At 51.9% G+C, this 25364-nt stretch overlaps 3 protein-coding genes across 4 annotated transcripts; all 3 read right to left on the reverse strand.

Annotated features, from left to right (window-relative positions):
• Window positions 1-634: 634 nt before the first annotated feature.
• On the reverse strand, window positions 635-7750 carry LOC100836925 (vacuolar protein sorting-associated protein 9A). 2 transcript variants are annotated; one of them, XM_010230533.3, is made up of 5 exons: window positions 7387-7750; window positions 6449-6596; window positions 3312-3482; window positions 2662-2841; window positions 635-1976 (listed from the first exon to the last, which is right to left on the reverse strand). In XM_010230533.3, exons 1-5 carry the CDS (start codon window positions 7503-7505, stop codon window positions 1110-1112), a joined length of 1485 nt encoding a protein of 494 aa, XP_010228835.1. In that variant the 5' UTR covers window positions 7506-7750; the 3' UTR covers window positions 635-1109. The 2 variants fall into 2 exon arrangements, with proteins under 2 accessions (XP_010228835.1, XP_014751902.1); XM_014896416.2 differs by lacking the exons at window positions 6449-6596; window positions 7387-7750 and adding an exon at window positions 4429-6417.
• Window positions 7751-8610: 860 nt separating this feature from the next.
• On the reverse strand, window positions 8611-12343 carry LOC104581815 (G-type lectin S-receptor-like serine/threonine-protein kinase At2g19130). Its single transcript, XM_010230535.3, has 2 exons — window positions 9633-12343; window positions 8611-9542 (listed from the first exon to the last, which is right to left on the reverse strand). The coding sequence occupies exon 1, from the start codon at window positions 12117-12119 to the stop codon at window positions 9735-9737; it is 2385 nt and encodes a 794-aa protein (XP_010228837.1). The 5' UTR covers window positions 12120-12343; the 3' UTR covers window positions 8611-9542; window positions 9633-9734.
• A 2064-nt stretch (window positions 12344-14407) lies between these two features.
• LOC100824837 lies at window positions 14408-15718 on the reverse strand. Its single transcript, XM_003558253.4, has 2 exons — window positions 14890-15718; window positions 14408-14780 (listed from the first exon to the last, which is right to left on the reverse strand). Exons 1-2 carry the CDS (start codon window positions 15511-15513, stop codon window positions 14694-14696), a joined length of 711 nt encoding a protein of 236 aa, XP_003558301.1. The 5' UTR covers window positions 15514-15718; the 3' UTR covers window positions 14408-14693.
• Window positions 15719-25364: the final 9646 nt, after the last annotated feature.

Here is a 25364-nt window from a genome sequence, read left to right on the forward strand (position 1 = left end):
CAGATTTTGCCAATAAAAATGCGTCAAACACTTTTGCCAACACGAGTATAATTAACATTTTTAAAATGCCACGAATATAAATTTAACGCATTTTCTAGCCAAATTGACGTACTTTAGAACGAGTCCGATAATCTACAGTAAGGGAGCGTTAGTAGGCAAGGAGGAGGCAACGGCCAGGAAGGCAGCTTGTCGATGGGCGGCGGCGGGCTGCTCGACGTGCCATGGAAGGGTAGGCCGCGACAGGTTGGGCGGTGGCGGCGGAGTGCTGGGCGACAGATGGACGGCGTGTTTTCTTTTTTTTTTTTGTCCGGGAGATTTGGGATACCGGATACACGAGAGATGATGCGGGCGGTCGCGTGATTAGCGGGGGGGAGAACGATAGAACGTGGGCCGTTAGATGAACATGAACGTAGGTTCAGATTTCATTTTCCTGACAAGTTGGTGCCTGAATTGTAGGGATGCAGGCATAACAAACTGACTTGGTTCACGGCGCACCCATAACAAACTGAACAAGATCGTACGAGGATGGAGTTAGTTGTCTAGTTGTCTTCCAAGATCCCTCAATTGTACGGATGCAGGCATGATCCTGCTTAATTAACTTGTTAGTTGATCAGAAAAATTGTTCAAAATTTGATGAAGATTTAGAGTTTGAACTTGGGATATATGTGAAATCCCTTTTGCATCCCTGCTCAATTGGCTCATAGCCTCATACAACAAACACGCATTCTGTTTTCCTCTAAATATTGGCGAGAATACTAGCCTCGCCTATGGAATTTCTAGTAAGATACTACTAGTAACAGTTTACAAAAATGGGCGTTCACCGCAAAATAAAACTTACAACAAAGACAAGAACCTAGTATCAATGAACAAACGTTTGGATCTGGATCTAGCTACAGCAGAATGAACTTTCATCTTCCTCAGTACTGAATATCTGCATTCTAGTTTCCAGCATGTACATTTGTGGCTTCAAGGGCCGCAGCAGTATCTGCTCAGGGATATATGCATCCTGTTTTGCGACCGAAGTCAGTTTTCAATATATTTGTATAGAATGAACTGCAGAAGGCAATGTTTTCCTTGTAATTTGCCGGCTCAACCAGACTTGATAGGGTTCATTCATGCTCTGACTTGTCTGATGCTTCAGCTTTCAGTGTCTTCTGATCATCCCTTGGATCAACAGCAGTCTGTTGAGTACTAACGTTGCCTACTTCTGGATCAAGATTTACATTTTTAATGTCATCACAAGTTTTGCTGCTTCCTTCACTGATCTCACTATTATTTACCACATTACTCACGTTCTCAGGCTCCTCGGACGCGAGAACATCAGATGCAGTGTGCATGCTCTGAACGAGAGGGACTTCAGGATTGACACCCATTCCTTGAGAAAGTGCTACGTACCTAAGCACTAATTGCTTGTAAGAGTTTAACAGGCTCCCTACATCAGCAACTGTCAGATCACCAGCACGGGCAAATAGGAATGGGTATTCCTGGAATATTTTGCTCAAGTCATCATCCTTGAGAAGCTCTGTGGCTCCTTTCTTCTCTAAATCAGAGATAGATTGACCTTTCTTATCTAAATCAGAGATAGATTGCACCCGCTCAACTGGTTTACTGCTCACGTCACTTACCCTTTTAATGTCATGACCTGGGCCTTGGACATGATCTTTCAAATATATGTGAACATCAGAATTCCCACTAGCTTTCAGTATTTGTGATCTATGCTCCCGCACATCAAGATTGGTATGATTATCCTGGTTTTCTGAGCTAACTGATAACCCTAGTAACCGTTCCCTTGCCAAATCCATCTTCTTTTGGAAATCGCGTTCATCCATGGATAATGATTCCGCATCTATGTTCCAGATGAAAGACTCAGCAGATAGGATATTTGTAAAAAAATATTGAGCCTCTGACACCAGTCGTGATTGGCTCCTATATCGTTGTATATATAACAGATTTGAGTGTAACTGTGGAGGATTAGCCTGCATTAAGAAAAGCAGCTGCTTAATTTATGTACCGTAATTTCAATAAGACACGAGAATTTACAGGTGTCTTTTTAAGCCCACAACAAAAAGGGTCATACCACTGTAGTTCGGACAAGAAATACTAATAAAGCAACATAGTAATGGCAGAACGGAACCTTTGCCAATTACTATTTCAAGGCCACCGAATGAAACTTGTCAGGCTGAACTAGAAGGGCACAGATGTAAGGAGTTCTTGCAGGCTACCCGTTAATTGAGCATACCCAAACAAGATGATAAACTGATATCCATACAAGATACAAATAGGCAAATACACTACAACACAAGCTTGCTATTAGGATGTAAGATATGCAGGCTGCGTCAGAATAGATAGGTACGATGCCAGAATAAAAGTCAACAAAGAGCAACGGCAAAGCTTGGCCAGAGTGTACTGAATCCTCTACTGAAGAAGTGTCAATTGTGATGTATCTAAAGTATCAGGTACAAATCAAACCAACACTTTGTGATACTTTTCCTACATCTATCGACATCAAGCCAGATATACCAACACTTTGCAGATACTTTTCCTACATGTTGGCACTTTGATAACATAATACTGTCAACAATGTATTTATTTCTGAAGACAGGCTTTCTATTAAGATCTCACAGACCATCAGCACGTAGAACTACAAGAAGAGAACTGTACCTTTAAGGTGACATAGATGAGGACTGGAAGGAATTCATCAGCTCCAGGGGCGTTATCATTTGACATATGAGAAGCATTCATAAGTAAGTTATTGATGACTTTACAACAGTTCAGGATGCAAGCAAGCTTATCCCTTGGAGCCTTATACATATTTATCTTCTGTAGCTCCTTCTGCGCAAGCTGTACAAAAGAAAAGAAACATTAGTGAAGAACAATCTTATGAAGAGTGAGCCCATGTTATGTGTGCTACCTAAAAGCTGTCATTATGTGACAAATGGCTTCAGCATTATGCGTTTATCAGTTCTAACTAAAAATATCTGACAGGCATGCTGACAATACAGTATAAATATTTATGTTTGTTTCCAACAGTGTTTGCAAGCTTTAACTACTATCTTGGAGGGTGATTGGCAGCAGAAGTGTTGAGAATGGCATAAATGCGATATCGAAGTGAACATACTCATCATTATAGTTAATAAACATACTCCGCGTGGACAGGTCCAACAGTTTTAATCTCAAGGCCTACGTATGACACTGCTATCATAGGTCAATTTCAGCTTGAAAATTCATCGATACAGCCTGCTATCAAGGAATGCAGTATAGGTCCACTAACATACAAAAATATGATGTAAAGAGGAAGTTAAATTTCATACCAGCCATGATGTTTCATTCTGATATTCTGGTTTTATATCCAAGTTTTCAGGCCGTACAAACTGCTGCAGCAAAGACATCTTCTCAAAAAGTTCTTCGTCACTCTTCACGTCTTCCGGGACAGAAGCAAATACCCGATTAAACAGCTTTGTCATAACATACTTCTCAAGGCCCTAAGAGAACAGAACAAGCCAGGCCAAATATTGTTATATGCTGCAAAGAACAAAGAATCTAGAACATACAAGAAATGTTCAACATATTAACGGCTGGCAAAACTATTAGCGGTTAAAGTTATAGCATAAGCAGACAAAAATTCACCTTCAGATACACAAAAGAGTTATGGCATCGAGTCTGAGCTGCACATTATGAGGACAGCGACATGGCTTATAGTAAATTAGATCAATACTAGGCAAGCAACACTGCTTGTCTTAATCATGCTTGCATTGCACATGATTAATGTAAACTTTTACAGCCATGACAATGTTTTGACACCAAACACAGTTATATTCAGAAGGAATAAATATCAGCATTCTTAAATTGTAAAGCCTAAGCAAAGATGATTACTCCATCCGTTCCAAACTGTAGGGCGTATAACTTTTGTTGACTGTCAAACTTTATAAAGTTTGACCAAACTTATAGCAAAGAATATCAACATATATTTTCTCAAAAAAAAGAATATCAACATATATGGTGTAAACTAAGTTACTAATATACTATAATCAACAGTGAATCTAATGATACTCATTTGGCACCACAGATGTTGATTTTTTTGTTATATGATTGGTCAAACATGTTAAAGTTTGACAGTCAACAAAAGATACCTGCCCTACATTTTGGAACGGAGGTACTCCCTCCGTCCCATAATTCTTGTCTCAAATTTGCGCAAAAATGGATGTATCTATTCCTAAAAAGCGTCTAGATAAATGTAATATTTCGACAAGAATCATGGGACGGAGGGAGTAGTATTTTATTCACAATAGCTTGGACTGTATCTACATCTTGCCGTGCAAGCAAAAGGTTGATGTGGACAGTTAATTGAGAGAGAGAGAGAGGGAGGGAGATGATATCTTGTTGTGATATGGCTCTTGGCTGCGAAACCGATGCCATTTAATCGCTAACCTGATCCCGCGCATCATGCAGAAAATTTCTCTCCCGGCCACCTTTCCTCGTAAAAACAGTCTCCTTCAATCCAAGTTGATGCCATCACCCAATGCCTTCCATCGGCCGCCTCCACCATCTCTTCCTCGCCCCAACCGCCGCTGTCCTCTCCTCCTCTTCCCAAGCCGCTGCTGTCGCCTTCGATCCCATGAGCATTCTCTCAATCCCCTTGTCATTTATGCGGCTCTCACTTCTCCAATGCCCTTCTCGCTGCCTCTCCGTTTCCATGCCCCATTTGCTAGGTCCAGGATGGCGCACCCAGAACCGCAGATGGGCTGTGAGGAGTCCGCTCTGCCACGTTTTTCACCACGACCGACAGGAATCTCCCGCGCCGTCGCCCATCTCGCAACTGGAGTACTCGAACACCATAACCATCTGCTCTCTACCTGACAAAGTCACCACTGCTGTTGAAGAAGTCCCTCCCCTTCAGATGCCAAGAACTCAGCCTCACCGCTGCTACTTGATGAATCCCAGGTTGTAGATTGTGATGATGGCTCTCTTGCTGGATTGGATTGGATTTGAGAGAGAGAGAGAGAGATTGGGCTCAGGACCAAAGATTGGGCTCAGTGCCTCTCGTGTCCTGGATAGGCCTGGCTAAAGATAAGTGATGGGATTTTTCATTTCTTGTTGCCCAGTGCCCCAGTGCCTAGTATCGATGGATGTGGGTGCTGTATTATTCAGTTAACTACTTCTGTAGGCATGTAGCGGGCTTCTCTCTAATTCAAAAAAAATTGATTGATCCTTGTAGTTTCAAAATAAACAAAAATGATTGATGTTAGCCGACACAAGTGTCATGGATGGGGATGCAAAGGCCGCTAAAAATATTTTGATATGTTTTATTGGCACTTGTTACATGAAACCGTTAAAAAGTTCATGTATCCACTTTGCATGTGTCAGAAAAACATGAATCAGGTTTATGCCACAAATAGGCCACAATGTTGAAATGCAAATACTGTTCCCAAAACTAATAAATGAATGCTCCTTGAGATACAATACTAGGATACAATAGTTTGGTAGAATTGTATCTGAACACTTCTTTAATACTTAAGATGCAATGCATTGGGAGTGCCCTAGTTATTTATCGGCTATATGTCCAGATATGCAAGAGTTTATTAGGAGTGTTGACATGGAAAGATAAAATACAACGAATCCCATAACATATATCATCTATAAATAAACATTCCAAGTCAAATCTAATACTCCCTCCGTCCAACAAAAGATGTCTATAGATGCATACAAATTTAGTCAAAGTTAAGACATCCTTTGTTGGACGGAGGAAGTAACATTAATCCATTATGCAAAATAGCAGCCATCATGGCTAAAATGTTGTCGAAGTATATTAACAATCGCTAAGGATGACAAACTGCTTGTGGAATATCCAAAATTCAAGGCAGTGTGTCATTACAATCTTGATTTACCAAAAATGCTTCAAGACTTGTGCATCAGTGCTGGAGTGACATATATGAAGGAGATATTTCGACGAAGCTAGGCATTCTTGTGATAGGTTAGATGCACCATGCATCAAGCATTAACAGACAGAGAATGTGGTAATGGGAAGGATGATTGCCTGAATCTTTGACAAGCACACTTTAAGTTTCGTCAGAAAAAGTAAGACACTAAGATAAAAGGAACAAAACAATCACGATTTTTTACTACACTACTGTCAAACAAAGTTTGTCAAATTTCTCAACAAAAAAAATCAAGATCGCCCAACCATGTCTTCACAGTGTCCAGATATATGAGAGTCAGATACTTAGAAGAACACTCAAGTGTCATCAACCCAAATCCCTGATGAAAGAACATGTAGTCTTTCACTTCTAGAAGGATTATAAATCTCTTATCAGCCATATCAAGCTAAATCCCGGTAAGGATGACTTCAGAAAATGCACCATCAACATGAAGATAAACCTTCCAAACGTAACTATCCTCATCTCTCTAGATACGTAACTGTATTAACATTACCATAAAATAAGTAAATTACCTCACCGGCACTCTCTAGTTCTTCTTCAGAACTTCCAGCCCAAGGGGTGTGGGCTCTGAAAGCACCTTCCATATTTTCAAGGAACTCTTGAACAGCTGCACTATCTCTCTCTGGATCAGGAGCTCTGTTTGAGAATGTTACGATAAAGCTGTATCCATAAAACATAACTACATTAATGCCATATTATTTCATGAAAACCTACATAAATGACAAGTATTTACTAAGCACCGGTACTGAGTCCAGTTGAGGGTGGTACGGCCCCACAGTCAAACTTCCTACATATAGAAGAACCGAGTAATACACAAGTTCACAGAGCACTAATTTGCTATTATGACCATTCAGCAACATATGGAGATGGAAAACCCATTGAGCAATGTTTGATTGTAGTATCCTTGCAAAAGTTGAAGCTTACAATTTTCGTCCATCTCTAAAAGTCTAAATAAGCCCCAGAGATTTATCTTTAGCCCAGAATAAATTCCATACGCTGCACCCAAAGTAGATATTTCACTCAAATAAGAATCTGCCGAAGCTCAAGTACACACCTATGTAGGGGTACACACTGAGTCACTGATCACGAAGTTTCTTCTACACGCTGGCCAAGGGCAAACAAGAATGCCATTGAAGCCCAACTCGAAATTACACAAACGATGGTAAGCCTGTGGATGAAGAGGCAACATCAATCCTAGGTTAAGCTTTCCAAACAAACTGGCACAGCACCAGAATCCCATTCGACCTGCGCTCAAGACGTACCGCATCCCCACGAAACGACTACAATATCTCCTCCCGCACCGATTGCACCTACGCGCATCGAGCAGGGACGAAACGACGCAGTAAACTACCATCCCAGATCTCTACACAACGAACTGAATCGAGAGTCTGCCCAGCATGTAATTTGGGGGGAACGGGAGCGGAGGGGAAGGGAGGGGAGGGGGACTGACCCCTTGATGGACTTGACGAATTCGGAGGCGGACGGTTGGCGCATGCGCTCGAGGAAGTCGTGCCAGGCCAGCGGCGCCGTCGAGGACCCGAAGGCGTCGCCACCGCCGCCGCCCTCCATAGTTGCCGGATCGGGAGGGGCCTGGGATTCGGCGGTGTCGGATCAGCGGGTTGTTGATGGTTCTGCGGAGGAGGTGAGGGGGGAGTCAAGGGTCGCCGCGGATGCCCCTGGCGGCGACGCGGCGATTTTCGGATTTCTGTACTGTCGAAGTCGGAGTGTCGGAGTCGCCGAGGAGCTGCCTCACCGCTCACGGCGCGTCCGGCCAAGAAAAGATGGGACCTGCTTCGTTGTTCTGCACAGTCCGCAGTTCTGTGCGCAATAACATAGAGGTCCGTTTGATGGACTGGTCGGTGAAGGAAAAGATCACGTTTCGCCACGTTCATTTCGCTATTTCCTTCGGGAGCGTCTATTTCTCTCGCGGTGCACGATCACAGCCATCACATGTTTTCTTATCCTCGGAACTTACATCAATTTGCAACTCAACTCAAATAGTTTAGCTGTCCAAGCAATAGCAAAACCTTTTTTCATGGACGCAGATGGTTGCTTTCTCTTTTTCTTCCACACTTCTTCATAGGGGCGGAGATAGATAGAGAAAAATAACCCCGATACATATAGACATAGATTGCAAGTTCGCAACACCAAAATTTTCAAGCCCGGTGCACCCGTCTTATACTTAACTAGCGCACCCACTAATTATAAGACCTAATCACTAATAAAAATTCGTTCGACCCTAGTGCCTGTGCACCATGCAAGCTGTACCTAGCTCCGCCCCTGTTCTCCATCCTAAGATGATTTCGCTTCTTCTTTCTCCATTGATTTTTCCAATCTTTCGATTTACGGTGGGATCTTTGTCTATATGAGTGTTTGTCTATGCGGTAGGGTTTTTTGCCGGTCGTGATTTCAGTCGGTGGTTTGAGATGAGCGGGACAAAGATTCCATGTTCGTCTTTAACATAGTGTTCTGAGATGACTCAGTACGAATCTTGGTTCTATAATTTTCTTGGAGTGCCAATTGTTGCAGGTTTTGATTCCTTCCTTTAATTTATTCATGAGTTAGTCAAATCTTTTCTTATTACAAATTGAGTAACTAATTTTGGGGACAGATGGTTAATAGCTTATAGATGCATGGTTCCACATTTAGTACAAACAACAAGAAGGTGAATAGATTGATGCCACAAATTAACATCTTTATAAGGATATAAAAATATAGTTCGCCGAGTACATAATTACAAACAAGCTACTATTCCTTTTACAACGAAATTATCAATGTTACATACAAGTAAAACATGAAAAAAAGAAATTGATCCCTCATTTGACATGAAAGCTTACGTCTGGTTCCTGAACTTTTTTCTAGACATTTAATTTCTCAATTGGCAAGCTCAATTAAGCTTCAACTTCTACGTAAACCGACAATATCGACATCTTCCATCCTAAACCTTAACCTAAGTGTCCAACAAACTCAATTAGTGACATTTTAACGCGCACCCGGTTTTGCCGATTGAGAAACTGAATGTCTATGGAAAAGTTCGGTGACCAGTTTCATACTTCTATGCCAATTGAGTGACGAAAAATATAGAGTATTCTTTCTAGAAAAAGACGGCAATATCCTGAACAGAGAATGAGATATCCTCGTGCAGTCATGCTATCAACCTGTTAAACAAACAGAAAGTAGCATACGTAGTCGTTCAAAACACCTTCGGGTTATGGTTCCCGGCCCCCGGCATTGAGCTCCCGGGACCCGCGTTCCTGAGGTGCATGGATAACGCGTAAATATTAATCTCGAGCTGTCTGACCTTGTCCCGGTACTCTGCGACCATGGCCTGGAGCTCCTTGCTCTTCTCCTCGCCCAGTCGCCCTCCAGGTGCCGACGGTGCTGCACCATCACCGCCCTCTTCAGGATGGTGTTCTGCTGCAGCGCAGCTCCCAGCAACCGGTCCTTGTCACCGATCACCTTCGCTGCGCGAGAGCCGATGACGGAGCCCCCGAATGCCTCGAGGATCCTAACGGCGAGGGACCGGGCGTCGTCTCTCCCACGAGGATCTCCGCCCATTCAACCGATGGGTTTCAGGCTGTTATCCGTGCCATCGTGGGTAGCGAACTGTGCCGGGGCAGATGTCTCGAGTTAATCAGGAAGTGAGATAATTTGAGACCGAGTACACATGTGTTTCCGAGTGGAACTCGTCACCACCTGAGTTGGTCCGAAACCGAAAGAAAGAGGCATCACCGTCTCCATCGGCGTCTCGGTACGCGGCGCGCCGGCGCCGCATGGTGAGACCCAATCACCCCCTCGTCAGAGCATCCGCGAATCCTCTGCACAGAACAGCTCAAGATATCTCGGCACAGGCGCCGCGCCCACCGTGAGCGACCCCTCCAGGACCTGCACCACCTGCCCCATGGCCGGCCTCACCGCCTCGCTCTCCTGTATGCACCAGCACGCGGCGTTGCACGCCCGGCCCAGCTCCTCCATGTCCGCGCGCCCCGCCAGCCTCTCGTCCAGGAGCGCAAGGAACCGCCCCTCGGCGGCCTTGGTCGCGGCCCAGAGCGGGAAGTGCCCCACTCCGCGCCCGGCTCCGGCGTCCCGGTTCCTCCGCCCGGAGATGAGCTCCAGCAGCGTCATGCCGTAGCTGTACACGTCCGCCTTGGCCGTGACGGGCAGGCCCAGGATCCACTCCGGCGCCAAGTACCCCACCGTGCCCCGCGCCGTGGTCAGCACGCGGCTGAAGTCACGCCCGATGAGCTTCGCCATGCCGAAGTCGGCCACCTTGGGGCAGAAGGCCGCGTCGAGGAGTATGTTCTCCGGCTTCACGTCGCAGTGCAAGATGCGCTCCTGGCACTGCTCGTGGAGGTAGGCGAGGCCCCTGGCGACCCCCGCCATGATCCCGAACCTCGTGCTCCAGTCCAGCAGACCGAAGCTCGGGCCCGACAGGGCGGAGGCTAACGAGCCGTTGGGCATGTAGTCGTAGACCAGCAGCCGCTCGTGCTTCGTGGCGCTGAACCCACGGAGGCGCACGAGATTGACGTGCTGGATCGTCCCCAGAGTCCTCACCTCGGCTCGGAACTGCTTCTCGCCCTGAGCAGCAGATCCCAGCTCGAGCCTCTTGACGGCTACCGCGGTGTGGTCACTGAGCATGCCTTTGTACACGGAGCCGAAGCTCCCCATCCCAAGTTTGTGCGAGTAGTTCTTCGTGCACCGCGCTAGAGTGCCGTGGCTGAACACCAGAAGTGAGCCGTCATGCCCAACAGTTTTCGCTCGACGGCGCCTCCAGGCGACGACTAAGAAGAAGCAGAGCGTCGACAGTAAAGCTACTGAAGAAACAGAGTAGAAGCCGTCATGATTACTGGCCACCGCAAGGTCGGCGGCGGCGACACGAAGAAACAGAGTAGAAGCCGTGGCGTCGCCGTCGGGGAGCTGCTGAACGTTCCTAAGACCATCGCCCCACACCAAGCAGCCATCCTTGAAAGCATATGCCGTGCAAGAGCAGTTGCTCAAGCAAGCCAGCTCACAATCCCCGGGGCTGCCTGCACCGGCCTTGGAGAAATAGCTGCTGTTGGTGGGCAGCTTGACATTTCGGACTGGAAGGAACCCATCGGTTGATGATGATGCGTTGTCGCCATTGCCGCAGTGCAAGCTTGTTTTCCTCGCGCAGCCGCAGCTCCAATCCCCTGGCGACGACGACCCGGCGCCGAACCCCGGCAAGCACCGGCAGTACTGCGAGCTGGCCACGTCGCACAGGCCGAAGGGCCCGCACACGGAGTACACGTCGCACGGCGACGTGGGCGTCGCCCAGTGCAGCAACCACTGCCCGGGTTCGTCGGACCAGACGAACATGGTGAGCTGCCCGTGCGGGCTCATGACAATCCTCGACACGGTGGGTGGATCAGCCACCTGAAAGGAGAAGCGGACCTCCTCGTCGTTGTCGACGGATATGTACTTGTACCTCGTCGATATGCCCATCTCAGGCACGGAGGTGAAGCGCTGCCCGTTCCAGGCGCCGAGGTTGTGGTACACGGTCGTGCCGTTCCACATGAAGGCGTACTGGCCGGAGCCGTGCGGGTCGACACGGTCCATGTACAACCCCGTGGATGGATCCACGGCGCTCCTCCATGACACGAGTGCCTGGTAAGCGCCGGTGCGCTTCTTCAGCCCGACCCGGCCGCCCGGCACGAGAGTGTCGGTCGGGTGCTCGAAGCTCTGCCAGATGTTCTCCTCCAACGTGTTGCGCAGAACCAGGTTCCCGGTGTCCAGAAGCACCGCCACCACGACGGACTCGTCGTTGCTAGTACGGAGTACTGTATAATTGATCTTCTTGGACGTCGACGACCAGATTGGCTTCTTGGAACGATTCCCGTTTAGAAGGAGGACGAGGCTGCGATCCGGAGCCACCGTGAGCTCTGCGGACGATGGGTCAGAGACCGGGCAATCCCTGTTCATCACCCAGATGACCGTCCGCCCCGGGATTTGCTTGTACCATATGCCGACGTAGTATCCGGAATTGTCTGTCGGCGGGGAGAAGAAGCCCAGCTCGAACTTGCGTCCCTTCGACACCAGCGTCCGGTTCCCGGTGAGAGATTCTCCCACGGAGAGCGTGTCCGTTGCCGCGACAGAGAAGCCCAGGCACAGAACGGACATGCACTGGAGGAAGAACAGCAGAGGGAATTTGCGCCAAGAACTCATGCCCAGGAGGCTGGACTGGACCACCCGGAAATTTTAAGCACTAGTACCATCGTGCACGAGCACGGCCATGTATATATGTACGAAAGATCTTGACATCTTGTCTTGGTTCTCCTTTGGCTGGCCAAGTAGCCGTCTATCTTTGAACTGTGGGGATAAGTCGATAAGATCGTGCATATTTGAATTCCAGGCGTCGCCCCTCTTTTCCTTGTTTATCGAAGGCACGCGGCAAGCTCAGAGAATGGGTAACGACTACAGTATATAGAAACGGCGGGAGTAGTCAAGTGCCAAGAGAAAAGAGAACCAGAGGGCCAATTGTACTTCATTAAGCCGTTAAGCAGAAACATTGACGCGACCATCTTTCATCTGCACCATACTTTGTTTGCTTCTTTCTTTTTCGAAGCATGACTTGGTTTGCTTTTTGCAGATTGCAGTACGTTGGTAGAGAGTAGAGGAAAGAGAGAAGAAATGGGCAGACCCCGGACTCACCTGCAATGGCAAGAAGAAAACACAAAATATAGAAAAAGAATGCCTTACAAAAGTGAACCCATGACCATATGAGTTGTACATCAATGAACGCGTTCGATCGATGGGCCAACGAAGATAAATATAACCTCATAATAATGCCAAAGTGAGCTTGAGCAATTAAAAAAGGCAATTGGTAGCGGAGATTGTACAGAGCAAGCAGAAACAGCAAAACTGACGCAGTCAAGCAACTATCATCTCAAACTGGAAAAACAGCTAACGAGACATGGTCATTACCATACTCGACTGAGGGTCTGGCAGCATCCCACTCTCGGTGCCTATGAATTCGAAGCGGTCTGAAGAAGGGGCCTACGCAAATTTAGAGCAAAACAGAAAGGGCAGTCGTGTAACTACTGCGACATTTGCTGCTCTGTTCCGTACTGTTTCACCATTCGTGCCCAGCTCAGGTTAACCTGCAAAATGCTGAAAACCTTGACGATAAAAAATATCAAATCCCCAATGGCTGTGCATTATATAGTACTACTAGCAAGATACTGGATTCTCTGCACGCCCTGTACGGACGGCCGGATTTCCACCTGGAGCGTCCAGTCTGGGAGCGTCGGTACATTTCCACCTCTTGCGTCCAACAAACGATTCCCCCAAGATGTATGCGGCAGCTCGGCCAGTGGCGTACAGAGTAGACTGTAGAGACGTTTAGCGAGGCGCAGTGGAAAATCTGCGTGATCGAGGCCAATGAGACAGACACGTCGGTCTCTATCCGGGCGACGTCAGTACTCCCACTGTCCCGCATAGTAGTAGCAGGAAACGGCGACGCTACGGTAGCTCGCGGGTCTTTGTTAGGTCAAGAATGATGGTCGCTATACACCAAAATAAAAGGCAAAACGTTAAAGCAACTCAAATCAACGCGAGGGGCCGAAAAGCTGGTCCAGAGATCGGATTTCACGATCAAGACGGGCTGCCGCGTCGTTGTACCAGCGGCGAAAGCTTTCACTGGACGCTTGATTAAATGGTTTAGTCAACCGAAGTGAGCTTCCATCTATACCAGCTCAATCGTTTACTTCGCTCGACAAGACCTAACAAGCACAAAAGTAACATCTTCTTGTGAGATTTGAAGATGTTGCAGATTTCACACACATGATGTACGAGAATTTCGCCCCTCCAACTGGAAATTTAGTATTCGATAGGACAATGAGTTTTGTACATGAGAGTTCATTCAAGTCCATCGTGTACGGCAAGAATCAAAATACTGGTGACCGGAAGTCTCGCACAAGTTAATAAAACCGACGTCATGTCATGTGCAAACTGAGATTTGCAGTCAGAAACCCATCTTCGTCTGCTAGTTTAACCTGGTTTGTCACCATCCTATACTGAATCATCCGCTCTTTTATATTCCTGTCGACAAGGGTCGCACGGCAGGTCAAGTTTCAACTCCAGAGGCTTTTCAACGTCCGCGAGTCGGCATTTACAGTGCCTAATTGCCTACCCCCACGATCCTCCAGTAAGAATTCACGTTTGACGGTTTGAACCCCCACCACCGCGGAAGTATGAAACCAACCGTAGCAGCTCACCGGCGCCGTCCCATGTCGGGCCTCCACTACCGGCCGAAACAGATTACACGGACACGGGCGTGACAATGTGCATCGGACAGCGCAGCCCCACCAGCTCCCAAACCCAAGCGAAGGAACAATTACACGGACGCAGACAACAAGAGGGGGAGCGAGCGGAAAGCGGTCAGATTCCACTCGTTCGCTACCTTTCGCCCCCACCACTTCCCTTTGCTCCTAAGCAACGGCGATGGATGAGGATTGTAGAAAATCCATGGAGATTAATATACTACTACTACTACTCCTAATGACATTCGGTAATTCACACACACACACGCACACAAAATCAGTGGTGGCCTCCGCTAAGGCGTGGTGAGGCCGTGAGAGCTCAGAATTTACCCGGCCCCAATGTACAGTACAGTAAGGAATCAAAATCCGAGATTAGAGATTAGAGTCTTCGTACAGATTGGCATCCACACATCTATCTGATTATAGGAGCTTCCGTTTCTGCGGCGTTGCTGATGCTGCCGTGGCGGAGGCTTGGTTCCTACACGCTTAGCCCGTCCACGCCGCATTGCTTGTATGTTACCGATTGCTTCATCGGACTGATGGCGATCGCGCAATCCACCGACACCTGGTTCGTTCACGAGTCCTTTTCCATCAGCAGCCCGCTTGCGGCGGAAGCGAAAGCGAGCAAAATTTGGTTTCGTTCCGGGAGGTGGGTGCGGTGGCAATTTACGTACCTGGACTTTTGGGGAGGAGAAGCCGAGCACGAGGATCTTGGCGGCGACGTCGCCGGTGATGCGGAGGTCGACGCGGTCTCTCATGGCGGCGTCGCGGACGAGGTCCTGGGCGTCGGACTGGAGCACGTTGAAGCGGTCGACGATGACGCGGGTCTGGAGCAGGCGGGTGCTGTGCGCGGGCTGCTCGAACCCGGGGACGGCCGCCACCCCGAGCGGCACCCCGTGGTACATGACGTCGAACGCCGTGGCCCCGTACCGGATGCCGACCTTGTTGGGGTTCACGGCGGTGAAGAGGAGGGTGATGTTGAGGGAGAGGTAGGCGGCGGCCGGGACCGCGGTGGACGGCGACGCGGTCGGGGACGGCGGGGCGACGAGGAGGTACTGGACGGAGACCTGGTTGAGGTCGAACTGGGGCTTGCGGGGCTTGACCGCGAGGACGACCACGAGCGCGACGGCGAGGGCGAGGAGGGCCAGGAAGATGACGAGCATGAAGATGCAGCAGCAGCAGCCGCGGAAGGAGGCCGACGAGCCGTACGAGGGCGGGGCTCCCCCGTAGTGCGGGCGGCGCTGCGGGTAGGAGTAGGGGCCGTTGCCGTGGTGGTCGCCGTTGGATTGGGTCGTCATGGCGGCCGCGGCGGGGGAGTGGGATGGGTGGGTTGGTGAGGGGAAGGCGGTTTTGGATTTTCGGAGCTAATGGGGCACTTGCGACGCGGGGGAGGTTTGCCGTTTGCCGTTTGCGTTTGATGCGGAAGAGGTGGTGGGAGGAAGAGTGGGGAAAGTTTGGGGATGAACGCGAGCTTCCCAGAGGTGTGATTTCACGGGTGGGGCCGTGTATTAGTGGAGCGTACGTGAATTCTATGCTCTTTTTTTCTGTTCTCTCGTGCTCCGGTTTTATTCGACTTTCGGATTTGCCGAAAGAATTTCAGCACAGGGCCTGTGTCACTGTCGACGCCGCCGAACATACGATTTCAGCGTGCAGTTTTTCGGCACAGGGCTTGTGTGAAGCGTGGACATTGTTGTTCCGTTATTCGTTGACAGTGAAACACGATCGTATGATCGTATACGATCGTTTAAAAATACCGGAATAATATTTCTTTGATGTCGCGTCTTCTGTATTTGGATCATTTCTAAAAACCCAAAACATTTAACAATGATCCAAAGACGGAAGACGTCATATCATGTTGCATAAAATTTCATGTAAAGCATTTTCTATATGTTTACAACGTTGAAACTCACAGCAACATGAAAAATCAAGCATGCAACATCTAGAACTCGCACAGCATGTAGTTTTGTTGTTTTTTTGTTGGGTTTCGTGAGTTCCTGATGGTGACATCTTGATGGGGGAGATGACATCGTTTAGATTGGTATCCTGACTCTACCCTTGTCTTGATCGATATAAAGTCGCGGCCTACTCCATGAACTTGACTTGCAAGGAGTATGTCCCCAGCCTAGACCTCCCGCACAACACGTCGTGAACTACGGTAGTTGCCCCGTCGGCGTGCACATCAGCCTGCAGGATCCCAAGCACGAGCTCAGACCATGCGGCAAGCACAACGCCAGCGCGAGGGTGCGAGCGCGACGCAAGTTGCAAGATCTGAACCATGGTTATTGACACAAGTTGGCAGGCCGTGTCGAACTTGGAATCAAATCTGGTGCGGAAATAAAAAGTTGCCAGATCTGAGAGTCCAGAGTTGCCAAGCTCATAAAACCCACAGAATTAACGCCTTCTTCCCCAAGGCACTAGTGGGTGCTCTCCCACAAAAGACGCGCAGAGAAAAACGAGGGGTGGTGGCCATGGTGGCAGCAAAAGGAGGCGTCCTCTAAACATGAAGATGGGTTCCAAAAACTTACCACAGGCAAAAAGAAGAACATGCCCAAGCATTGCTAATCGAATTACAACAACAAAAAAAGGTGATCCCAAATTCTCTAGTCTCTTCTATCTTTCTGATCTTAGTACTCTTCAATTGCCACTGAAGATTGTAGATCATATTGATAAAATTAGAAAGAGATGTTTGTGGAGTAAGAAATCTGCGAATGGTGAATCTAATAATGCCCTGGTTGCGTGGGATAACGTTTCTAGACCCAAGAAGCACGGCGGTTTGGGAGTGCTAAATCTTAGAATTCAAAATCAAGATCTTTTGCTGAAGCATCTCTTCAAATTCTTTAACAAGAAGGATCACTGGGTAAATTTACTTTGGGAGTTTGTCAGAGCCCGAAACTCAGACACTGAGGATGTTGGGCACCCTTTTTTGGTTCAGTGGTGGGCGGTGTGGATCGCTTCGGCGAACGGTGGTGTGGCCAAGACATGAAGTGTGACACAGGAGATCTTTACCCAGGTTCGGGTCACCCGAAGGTGTGAAACCCTACGTCCTACAACGTGCCAGACTAGACCCGCCGCTCTAGCCTTGTCGCTGCATTTAATGCCCTGCCTCCGCTGTACCCCGTGTCCCACCTGTCCGACCAGGCGAGGACTTGTCGGGGAGGAGCTCAACTGTGAGGGCTGGATACCTTGCAGGGGCTGCCTGCCTCGAACCTGTCGAGGAGGAACTTTCCGGGGCAAACCTGCCCGGGTAGCTCGCCTTGCGGGAGACTAGCCACCGCAACCCGCGCGTCTAGCATCAGTGGGCCCCGTGGGCCACTTGTGCGACATAGTCTTATTATCAGAAGAAGCTAAACATGTTGGATCCTTTTGGTGGAAGAATATCATGAAACTAGTTCCTTTGTTTAGAGGAATCTCTATTTGCAAACCTGGCATGGGTGATACTATTCTGCTTTGGAACGACATCTGGTCTGATGAGTGCATCTCTGAAAAGTTTGCATGTTTATTTTCTTATGCTCGTACCGAGGACATTTCACTTGAACGATATTGTGACTTGGGTGCAGTTAGTACTTGCTTCTATATTCCAATCACCCCTAAAGCTTTAACTTAGATGCAAGAGGTCGATAAACTTATCATACAAGCTGATATCTCTCAATGGAGGACCGATGAATGGATTCCTAATTGGACTTCTATTTTCTCATCAAGCAAGTTTTACAACTCCTGCTTCAAAAGAATTGCGCCACCTTTGCCCTTCAGATGGATTTGGAAGTCTAAACTCACCATGAAAAATTAAAGTTTTCATTTGGCTCCTACTCAGTGACAGGCTAAATATCAGAAATATGCTTTCTCGGAAGAATTACAATATTGATTCCAGCCTGGCATGTGTTCTTTGCACCACTGATAGAGAAGAGACCCTGGAGCATTTATTCTTGGATTGCCCTTTCAGTAAAAGATGTTGTCAGCATATTAACATTCAGTGGCCTAGAAATTCATACTGCATCAAAGCTCTCCCTGGAATTCGAAGGCAATTTAATAACCCCCTGTTCTTTGAAGTATTTGCCATTGCAGCTTGGAATATTTGGAAAATTAGAAATAAATTGATCCTTGAAGGGGAGAGGGCTAGTTTTCAGAACTGGCTTGCTAAGTTTAGAGCTGATCCTCTTCTTGGATTTAGGGTGCCTCAATCCCTTTCCTCTCGTTTTGCTGTTTTGATAGGCCTTTTTTTAGAATAAACAGGGGCATGTCCCTGTCTGTAAATATGTAAATTGTAACCTATTATTAGTATTAATAAACCACACTAGGAGTGTCTCCTACTATTTCCGGTCGAAAAAAATCTTTTTGATCTTACTCCAATCTAAATAATCTCTCACTTCAACCCATATTTTTGTATAAGTGGGACCCCGCGGGCCACTGTTACGACAGTAGCCCCCGGGCGTGGGCCGGCAGCCTTGAAGCTCCCTGCAAGTGCTATCCTCGATCGGTTGCCGGGCTACGCCCTATCCGACGCGTGGGTCCCAAAGGGAAAAACCCCTGGCACCCGGCTTCGCGGGCCGCATTTAGAGTTCCACTTCTGCGAGCGAAGCGGTCGGGCGCACGATTTCGTGCCTTATCTCCCTTAATCACCAGAGAGTTAAGGCCACGTCGTGCACCCCCCCTCTTAATCTCCGATTCTTTAGGACTCTTTATTGCCGATCGTGGGGGTGTCCGTTGCAGTTCGCCAGCCCCGATAAATACCCAAGGCCGGCGGCGGGCACTCCCCATTCTCTCTCGCTCCTGCCATTACCTCCTCCCAAGCTCCCCGCGCCCCAACTCCGACCAAATCTCCTCTCCACCTCCGCCGATGTCTTCCAAGGGCTAGAACCGTCCCAAGGGGAGCACCAGGAAAGGGGAAAAGCGCGAAAAGGCTGGCAAGAAGGAGCTGTCGGACAGGGCCCGGAAGGAGGAGGAAATGCAGGCTAAGTTTGCTTTCTTCTCCCCCGGGTACAACGGGGAGGGAGTCGACAAGCTGGTCTTGGTGCTGGCCACCAAGCACAATGAGCACGGGCCGACGCGGGTCCTTCCCGTCGGTGCGGAGCGCGACGGGCACTACTTCCGGATCTTCGGGAGGTTCATCCTTGCCGGGTTCGTACCGCCGCACTCCTACTTCCTTTCAGCCATTATGGAGACCTACGGGCTCATCATGGCGCAGCTTCATCCCACGTCGTTCTTCACATTGGCTGTTTTCCAACACCTCTTTGAAGTGTTCGTGGGGGTGATGCCGTCGGTGGCGCTATTCCGCCACTACTACTACCCGAGGGCGGAGAAGAAGGCTCCCCTGTCCTCGGGGGTAGTGTTCCGATTCCGGGACAGGATCAAATCGGAATTCATCGAGTTGGGGAAAAAAAGATCGAGCACGAGTGGCGCCGCGACTGGTGCTGGGTGCGCAGCGATGAGCTCCAGGAGTTCCACGAGGAGCCCCTCGGGCCTCCGAAGGGCTCTGACGACTGGACGCTCCGCGACCAGAAGGACGACGAGCTGGCCCCAATCTGTGCGAAGATCAAGGCGCTCCGTGAGGCTGGGGTCACGGACACGGATGTGGCTCGCCGGCCCCGGCTGCAGCGCACGGACCTCCTCCCAAAGGAAGTGCAGTTCTGGGTGAAGGGTATCACCGACGAGAACGAACCTTACCGGCTGCCCCCGCTTGGAGCGCACCCGCTCCATGCCGGGATCCCGAACCCGGGAGCCCGGGATCTCCCACTCTGCGACGAGTGGTGGATCGTGGAGGACCCCTTGGCGCAACCCTTCTGTCGTCGCACGGTGCTCCGACACCGGGGCCGTGCGGTCACCGCCCCCTTTTAGGTTCGGCAAGGACGTCTCTCCGCTCTGGCCCCGAACGCCTCTGGATGCGCGGGGTGCGAGCCCCCGGGGGTTGCTCGCGATGCGGTATGCTCCTGGAGCTGCTGTCGCTGCGCATCCTCGGCCCGCGACTCGACTCGCTGGCCGGCGCGGGCGGCACCATGCCCGCTCACGCGACTGGCCCCGGCACTGGGGGCAGCCGGTCCCCTCGGCCGATTGTCGGCAGACGGCCGAGGAGGCGGGGGAGACAGTTGTGATTGCTGCAGTCTTGAGGGCTCTGGTTTTTCCTGAGCCCCCGACTCGGGTCGCACGTCATGCGATCGCGTGTGCGCCGCTAGGGCCTCACGCGAGTCTATCAGAGGATCACCAGCCTGCTTGGGGGGCATGGTGGCTGGTCTCGTCGGCGAAGAAGGAGAAGCCGACGTCGATGCAAATGCTGCTGCCGGCGATCACTGGCGAGCTCTACTCCCGCGCTCCCTACCTGGCGCGCCAGATGTCGTCGCACGGTGCTCCGACACCGGGGGCGTGCGGTCACAGCCCCCTTTTAGGTTCGGCAGGGGCGTCGGGGTTCGCCCCGGTGATCGCCGGCACGGCCGATGGGCCTTGTGGGGCCGACAAAATGATGTACTAGGGGTGCGCGCTAATCAAAGGACACATGCACGCACGTTTTTACCCAGGTTCGAGCCACCCGGAGGTGTAAAACCCTACGTCCTGCCTGTCTGAACTGTTATTGATTATGCAGCAAGTGTTTACACCTTGCCGGGGGAAGGTCCCCGGGCTCTCTCTCTTTCCTTGGTAGCGCTACTTGCTACCCTGAACTAACAAACCTTGCGAACGTGGAAACTCCGGACCTCCCACCTGGAACCAACAACCCCTTTGACTGCTGGCGAGGGTCCTCCTTTTATACTCAAGGGGATGCCACAGGTGCCATGGTGCGTGGGCTACAAGTGTCGAGCGGAGAGGCATACAACTCCCCCCGGTGAGCTGGTGGCACGCATGGACGCCACCTCCGCCGCTAGGGGTCTAAAACCCTAGAGTAGGATTGGACAGCCACTGTTTACTTGATTTGGACGGATAACACCCCTCTTGTCGGCTCATTTAATGAGCCGTGCGCCTTACTCCTTGCCCTGGTGGGGCCGCGCACCCCACGCCCGCCACGCGTCTGTGTGGCGCTGTTGATCTGCTCACTGGGCCCCACCCTTGAGGCGGGGGCCTGCGCCCGGGAACCCCTTATCCTGGCAAGTCGCTCCCCGGGAAGCGCCCGGGCCCAACGCACCAGGGAACCTCCCCCCGGGAAGCGGTTTCCCGGGAGGTGCCCTGGCGGGAATATTCCCTGAAGCCCCGCTAGCCCTTCCGTGCTGGTGGCTTGCCGGGCTGCTCGTAGCCGCTGCCCAGGATGGAAACTTCCCGGGAACTCGAGGACGGGGCCCACACGTCGGTTGAGGGCGTAGCCCGGCAACCAACCTGGGGATGACTCATCCGGGAACAGGTGATGCCGGCCCACAGCCAGGGGCTACTGTCGCACCAGTGGCACCCGGGGTACCACCGCTGCGCGATGCGTGGGCCCTGTCCCTGAGTTCCCGGGAAGGTTCCATCCCGGGCAGCGGCTACGAGCAGCCCGGCAAGCTACCAGCCCGGAAGGGCTAGCGGGGCTTCGGGGAATATTCCCGTCTGGGCACCTCCCGGGAAGCCGCTTCCTGGGGGGAGGTTCCCGGGTGCGTTGGGCGCTTCCCGAGGAGCGACTTGCCGGGATAAGGGGTTCCCGAGCGCAGGCCCCCGCCTCAAGGGTAGGGCCCAGTGAGCAGATCAACAGCGCCCCCGCGTCTCTTCGCTGCCCCGTGTACAGCGCCGTTACAGACGGAGTAGTGGGCGCGTGATTTCTGCCCTAACTCCCTCACTAAATAGGGAAGTTAAGGCCACTCCGCGCATTACTCCTAATGATTAGGAGTTATCCCCGCGCAATCGTAGGGTACGGAACCGGCCGTTACCTAACGGCCGGATGTTATAAGGCTCTTACAGTTGCCAAAAGGGGGAAAACAATCTGCCCCCACAGCCTTCGTCTTCATCCCCTTCCACATCTCGCATCCCAGCACTCCTGCTAGCTTTCGCCTTCATCCCCATGGCGCCCCCCACCACCAGAAAGGGGAAGGAGGCGCAGGTCTCGAAGAAAGCCACGGCCAGCAAGAGCGAGGCGGCAATCAAGGCAGCCACCGCCAAGGACCAGAAGAAGCGGGAGCTACGGGCCACGCTCGCTTTCTTCCGCCCTGGCTACAACGGCGAGGCGCTGGGGAAGGTCCGGCACGCCGTCGCCTCCAACTTCAACGAGCACGGGGAGACGCTGATCTTCCCAGCGGGCGTCGAGCACCAGGACAACGACTTCCGGGTGTTCGCGCGCTTCCTCCTCACCGTCCTGGTGGCGCCCTTCTCGCTGTTCCTCCACGCGCTGATGGAGTCCTACCAGCTACGGGTGGCGCAGCTTCACCCCACGTCGTTGTTCCTCCTCGCCACCTTTAGTTCCTCTGCGAAGCGTTCGTGCGGGTGATGCCGTCGGTGGGGCTCTTCCGCCACTACTTCTACCCCCGCATTGACAATGCGAAGGCGATGTCGTCGGGGGCGGTATTCCGCGCCCGCGATCAGATGAAGTCCGAATTCATCGTCCGGTCGGGGAAGAAGATCGAAAAGGAGTGGTGGAGCGATCCCCATGCTTGACGCAAGTGCCGTTCGTGCAGCCGCCGGAGGGGTTCCGGCTGCGCCCGCGTCTACAGAGGTGCGGGTGATCGACTTCACTGGCGAGGTCGACGACGAAGCTCCGGCGGAGGTTGCCTCCGTCGGAGCTCTTCAGCAATCGGTCATGGTGCCTGCCGGGGCCGTGACTGCTACCACAGGCGACGCCACGCAGGGGGCGCTGTCTGAGGCGGGCGACACAGAGCAGCCCCCGCCAGCCGGGGCGGGCGGTTGTGCTCTAGAGAAGCCCTCGAGCCCCCAGCTCGCCCCTTCGGACGAGCAGTGAGCAGCGGGGCTCGGTCAGGCCGGGGCCGCGCCATCAAATCCCGACGCGCCCTCGGGGTCGCAGACGGTCGTGGCGGGGTCCTCCTCCTCCGCCGGAGCCGCCTTCAGCCCGAGGGCAGGGGAGCTCGCCGGGCGGACTTGGGGTCGGATCACCTTCGACCCCTGCGTGTTCCAGCAGGGACACCAATTGATCGACAACATTCAGCAGCAACAGCGGATGTTCGTCGATTTCTTCAACCACGCGCAGCAGCACCACACCCGCATAGTGGCGGAACTGGGCGCGGCGCGACGGGAGGCGGAGGAGCAGTGCACCGAGCTGTGGCGGCTCCGGGAGGAGCTCCAGCAGGCGTGGCAAGCCGTGGTAGCGCCTATTGTGCAAGGGGTGCCAGAGGCGCGGGTCCTCCAGCAGCTATGGGATCTCCAGCAAGAGCACCAGCGGGAGCTCGAGCTGGTAAAGGCCACACACGCCAAGAGCGAGGAGGAGCACCAGGCGGCCCTGTACTCCTTCCAAGGGCGTCTCCGGGAGAAGAAGGACTTACTGTCCGGCTATTCCCTGGAGATCCAGCGTCTCCGCCACGAGGTCGGAGAGCTGGAGACGGCGGCTGCAACAGCAGCCGAAGCCTCCGCGCGTCGGGAGAAGAAGCTGCAGGACCGGGCCCGCTCCTGGGAGCGCGAGCTTGCGGGGCAGCTCAAGGCCGCCCAAGATGCTAGCTCGTCCCTTCAGGGCGAGCTAGAAACGGTGCGGCAGGAACTCCGGCTGGTCGACGACGACAACACCAAGAAGGCGTCGGAGATCGGTAGGCTGAAGTCCGAATGCCGCGAGCACAAGCTACAGGCCCAGGAAGCTCGCGGTGCGTGCACCGAGCTGCGGGCCCGCGGGATAGGGGAGGTGGCCAGGCTGAAGAAGCTGGCCGACTCGGCGGTGGAGGCGCTGCAGGGGTTCGCCGTCCCTGTGGCTTCCTTCGACGGGACAGACATGGGGAGCTTCACTTTGTTCTTCGCAGATTTCGTCAGCCGGCTGAGCAGCCTACAGAGCTATGTGACGGCCTTCGGGGATCGGCAAGTCGGCCTTGCGGCCGAGCAGGTAGCCGGGCAGATTCTCACCCGGGTCCACTCCGCCCGGCCCGACTTCCCGTTCGAGTCGGTCTTCGGCGCCTGGTCGGACGAGGAAGAGGCCAAGACCCACCGGGAGGCGGTGCAGGGCGTCGTGGACGAGATGGTGGCGCGGATGCAGGGCAAGATCGACGAAGACGAAGCCGCTGCTGAGGAGGTTGCCGGGGAAGCCCCCGATGCAGAGGGTGCCCCTGACACCGACACAGCCGCCCCGGGAGCACCTCCCACATAGTTTCCTTCCTTTTTTATTTTCCTGCAAGTGGCGCGTGGCGCCTTAGAGCTTTTTTATGTTAGCTTTCCCTTTTCATTATCAGTGTTACTCTGCAACTCGTTTGGCTCAAGCTTCGATATATATCCGATGCTATTTTTACTTGGTTCTTTGCCTAAGACTAGCTTGCCGGGGAGGGGCTCTGTCCTTCTCGTGCTTTGGACTTGCGTATGCCGGGGCTCGCCAACTACATGCTTGACCAGACTAGGGACCCGGGACGGACCCGCGGTGCTGACCTAGTACCAAACGGCAGCGGCTGGTCACTCCGCCTGCGGGTTAATTACCCCAGTGCGCACGCCTCCGGAACGGACCCGCGAGCCACGTGTGGGGGGCTTTCTCACCCCGCAAGCGTCCTTCCCACGCTCCGGCAACACGGGGACCGAGCTTACCTCAGCAAGCCAGCATTGCTAAAGGAAAAACCAAGGACCCAAAATGAGATACTTAGCTTCCCATTATTTTTGCTCTTGGAGCACCTTGTTGAGAGCCGTGGCAAGGACGCTGTGACAGTGCACCCTCCAGCGGCATGCGCGGAGGCATGCACCACCACAGCATCTTCGCGACGCCCCTCGCTTGCTGCATCACCATTTCTGGTGTCGTTTCATAAGAGATGTGGCAGGGCCGCGATGGTGGGAACACCCTTAGCGACAAGCGCAGAGGGATGCGCATGTGTGTAGATTTTACTGATCTTAACCATGCATGTCCTAATAACCCCTTCCCTGTACCCCGTATCGATCAAATAGTACATTCTACAGCGGGTTGTGAGTCTTTGTGCTTTCTAGACGCCTTCTCCAGCTACAAGGTGCTCCCGGGAACCCCGGTCCCGGGAAGCCGAAGGAACGCCTCCCGGCAACTAGCAGGTGCGCTAGCCGGGAGGGTGCACCCAGCAACCCGCGCTCGGGCATGGAGGCAGGACCCGCAGAACATTGAAGA

This window comes from Brachypodium distachyon, chromosome 1, assembly GCF_000005505.3.
Source record: "Brachypodium distachyon strain Bd21 chromosome 1, Brachypodium_distachyon_v3.0, whole genome shotgun sequence".
Lineage (NCBI taxonomy): Eukaryota > Viridiplantae > Streptophyta > Magnoliopsida > Poales > Poaceae > Brachypodium > Brachypodium distachyon.

Bases quoted from the DNA above. Each gene is read 5' to 3' on its own strand.
- LOC100836925 (XM_010230533.3), bottom strand. From the start codon at position 7,505: ATGGAGGGCGGCGGCGGTGGCGACGCCTTCGGGTCCTCGACGGCGCCG. The intron at 6,597-7,386 runs GTCAGTCCCCCT...TTATGGATACAG, and splicing joins TTCGTCAAGTCCATCAAGGG to CTTTATCGTAACATTCTCAA. The intron at 3,483-6,448 runs GTAATTTACTTA...CTGTTCTCTTAG, and splicing joins AACTAGAGAGTGCCGGTGAG to GGCCTTGAGAAGTATGTTAT.
- LOC104581815 (XM_010230535.3), bottom strand. From the start codon at position 12,119: ATGAGTTCTTGGCGCAAATTCCCTCTGCTGTTCTTCCTCCAGTGCATG.
- LOC100824837 (XM_003558253.4), bottom strand. From the start codon at position 15,513: ATGACGACCCAATCCAACGGCGACCACCACGGCAACGGCCCCTACTCC. The intron at 14,781-14,889 runs GTACGTAAATTG...TGAACGAACCAG, and splicing joins TCTCCTCCCCAAAAGTCCAG to GTGTCGGTGGATTGCGCGAT.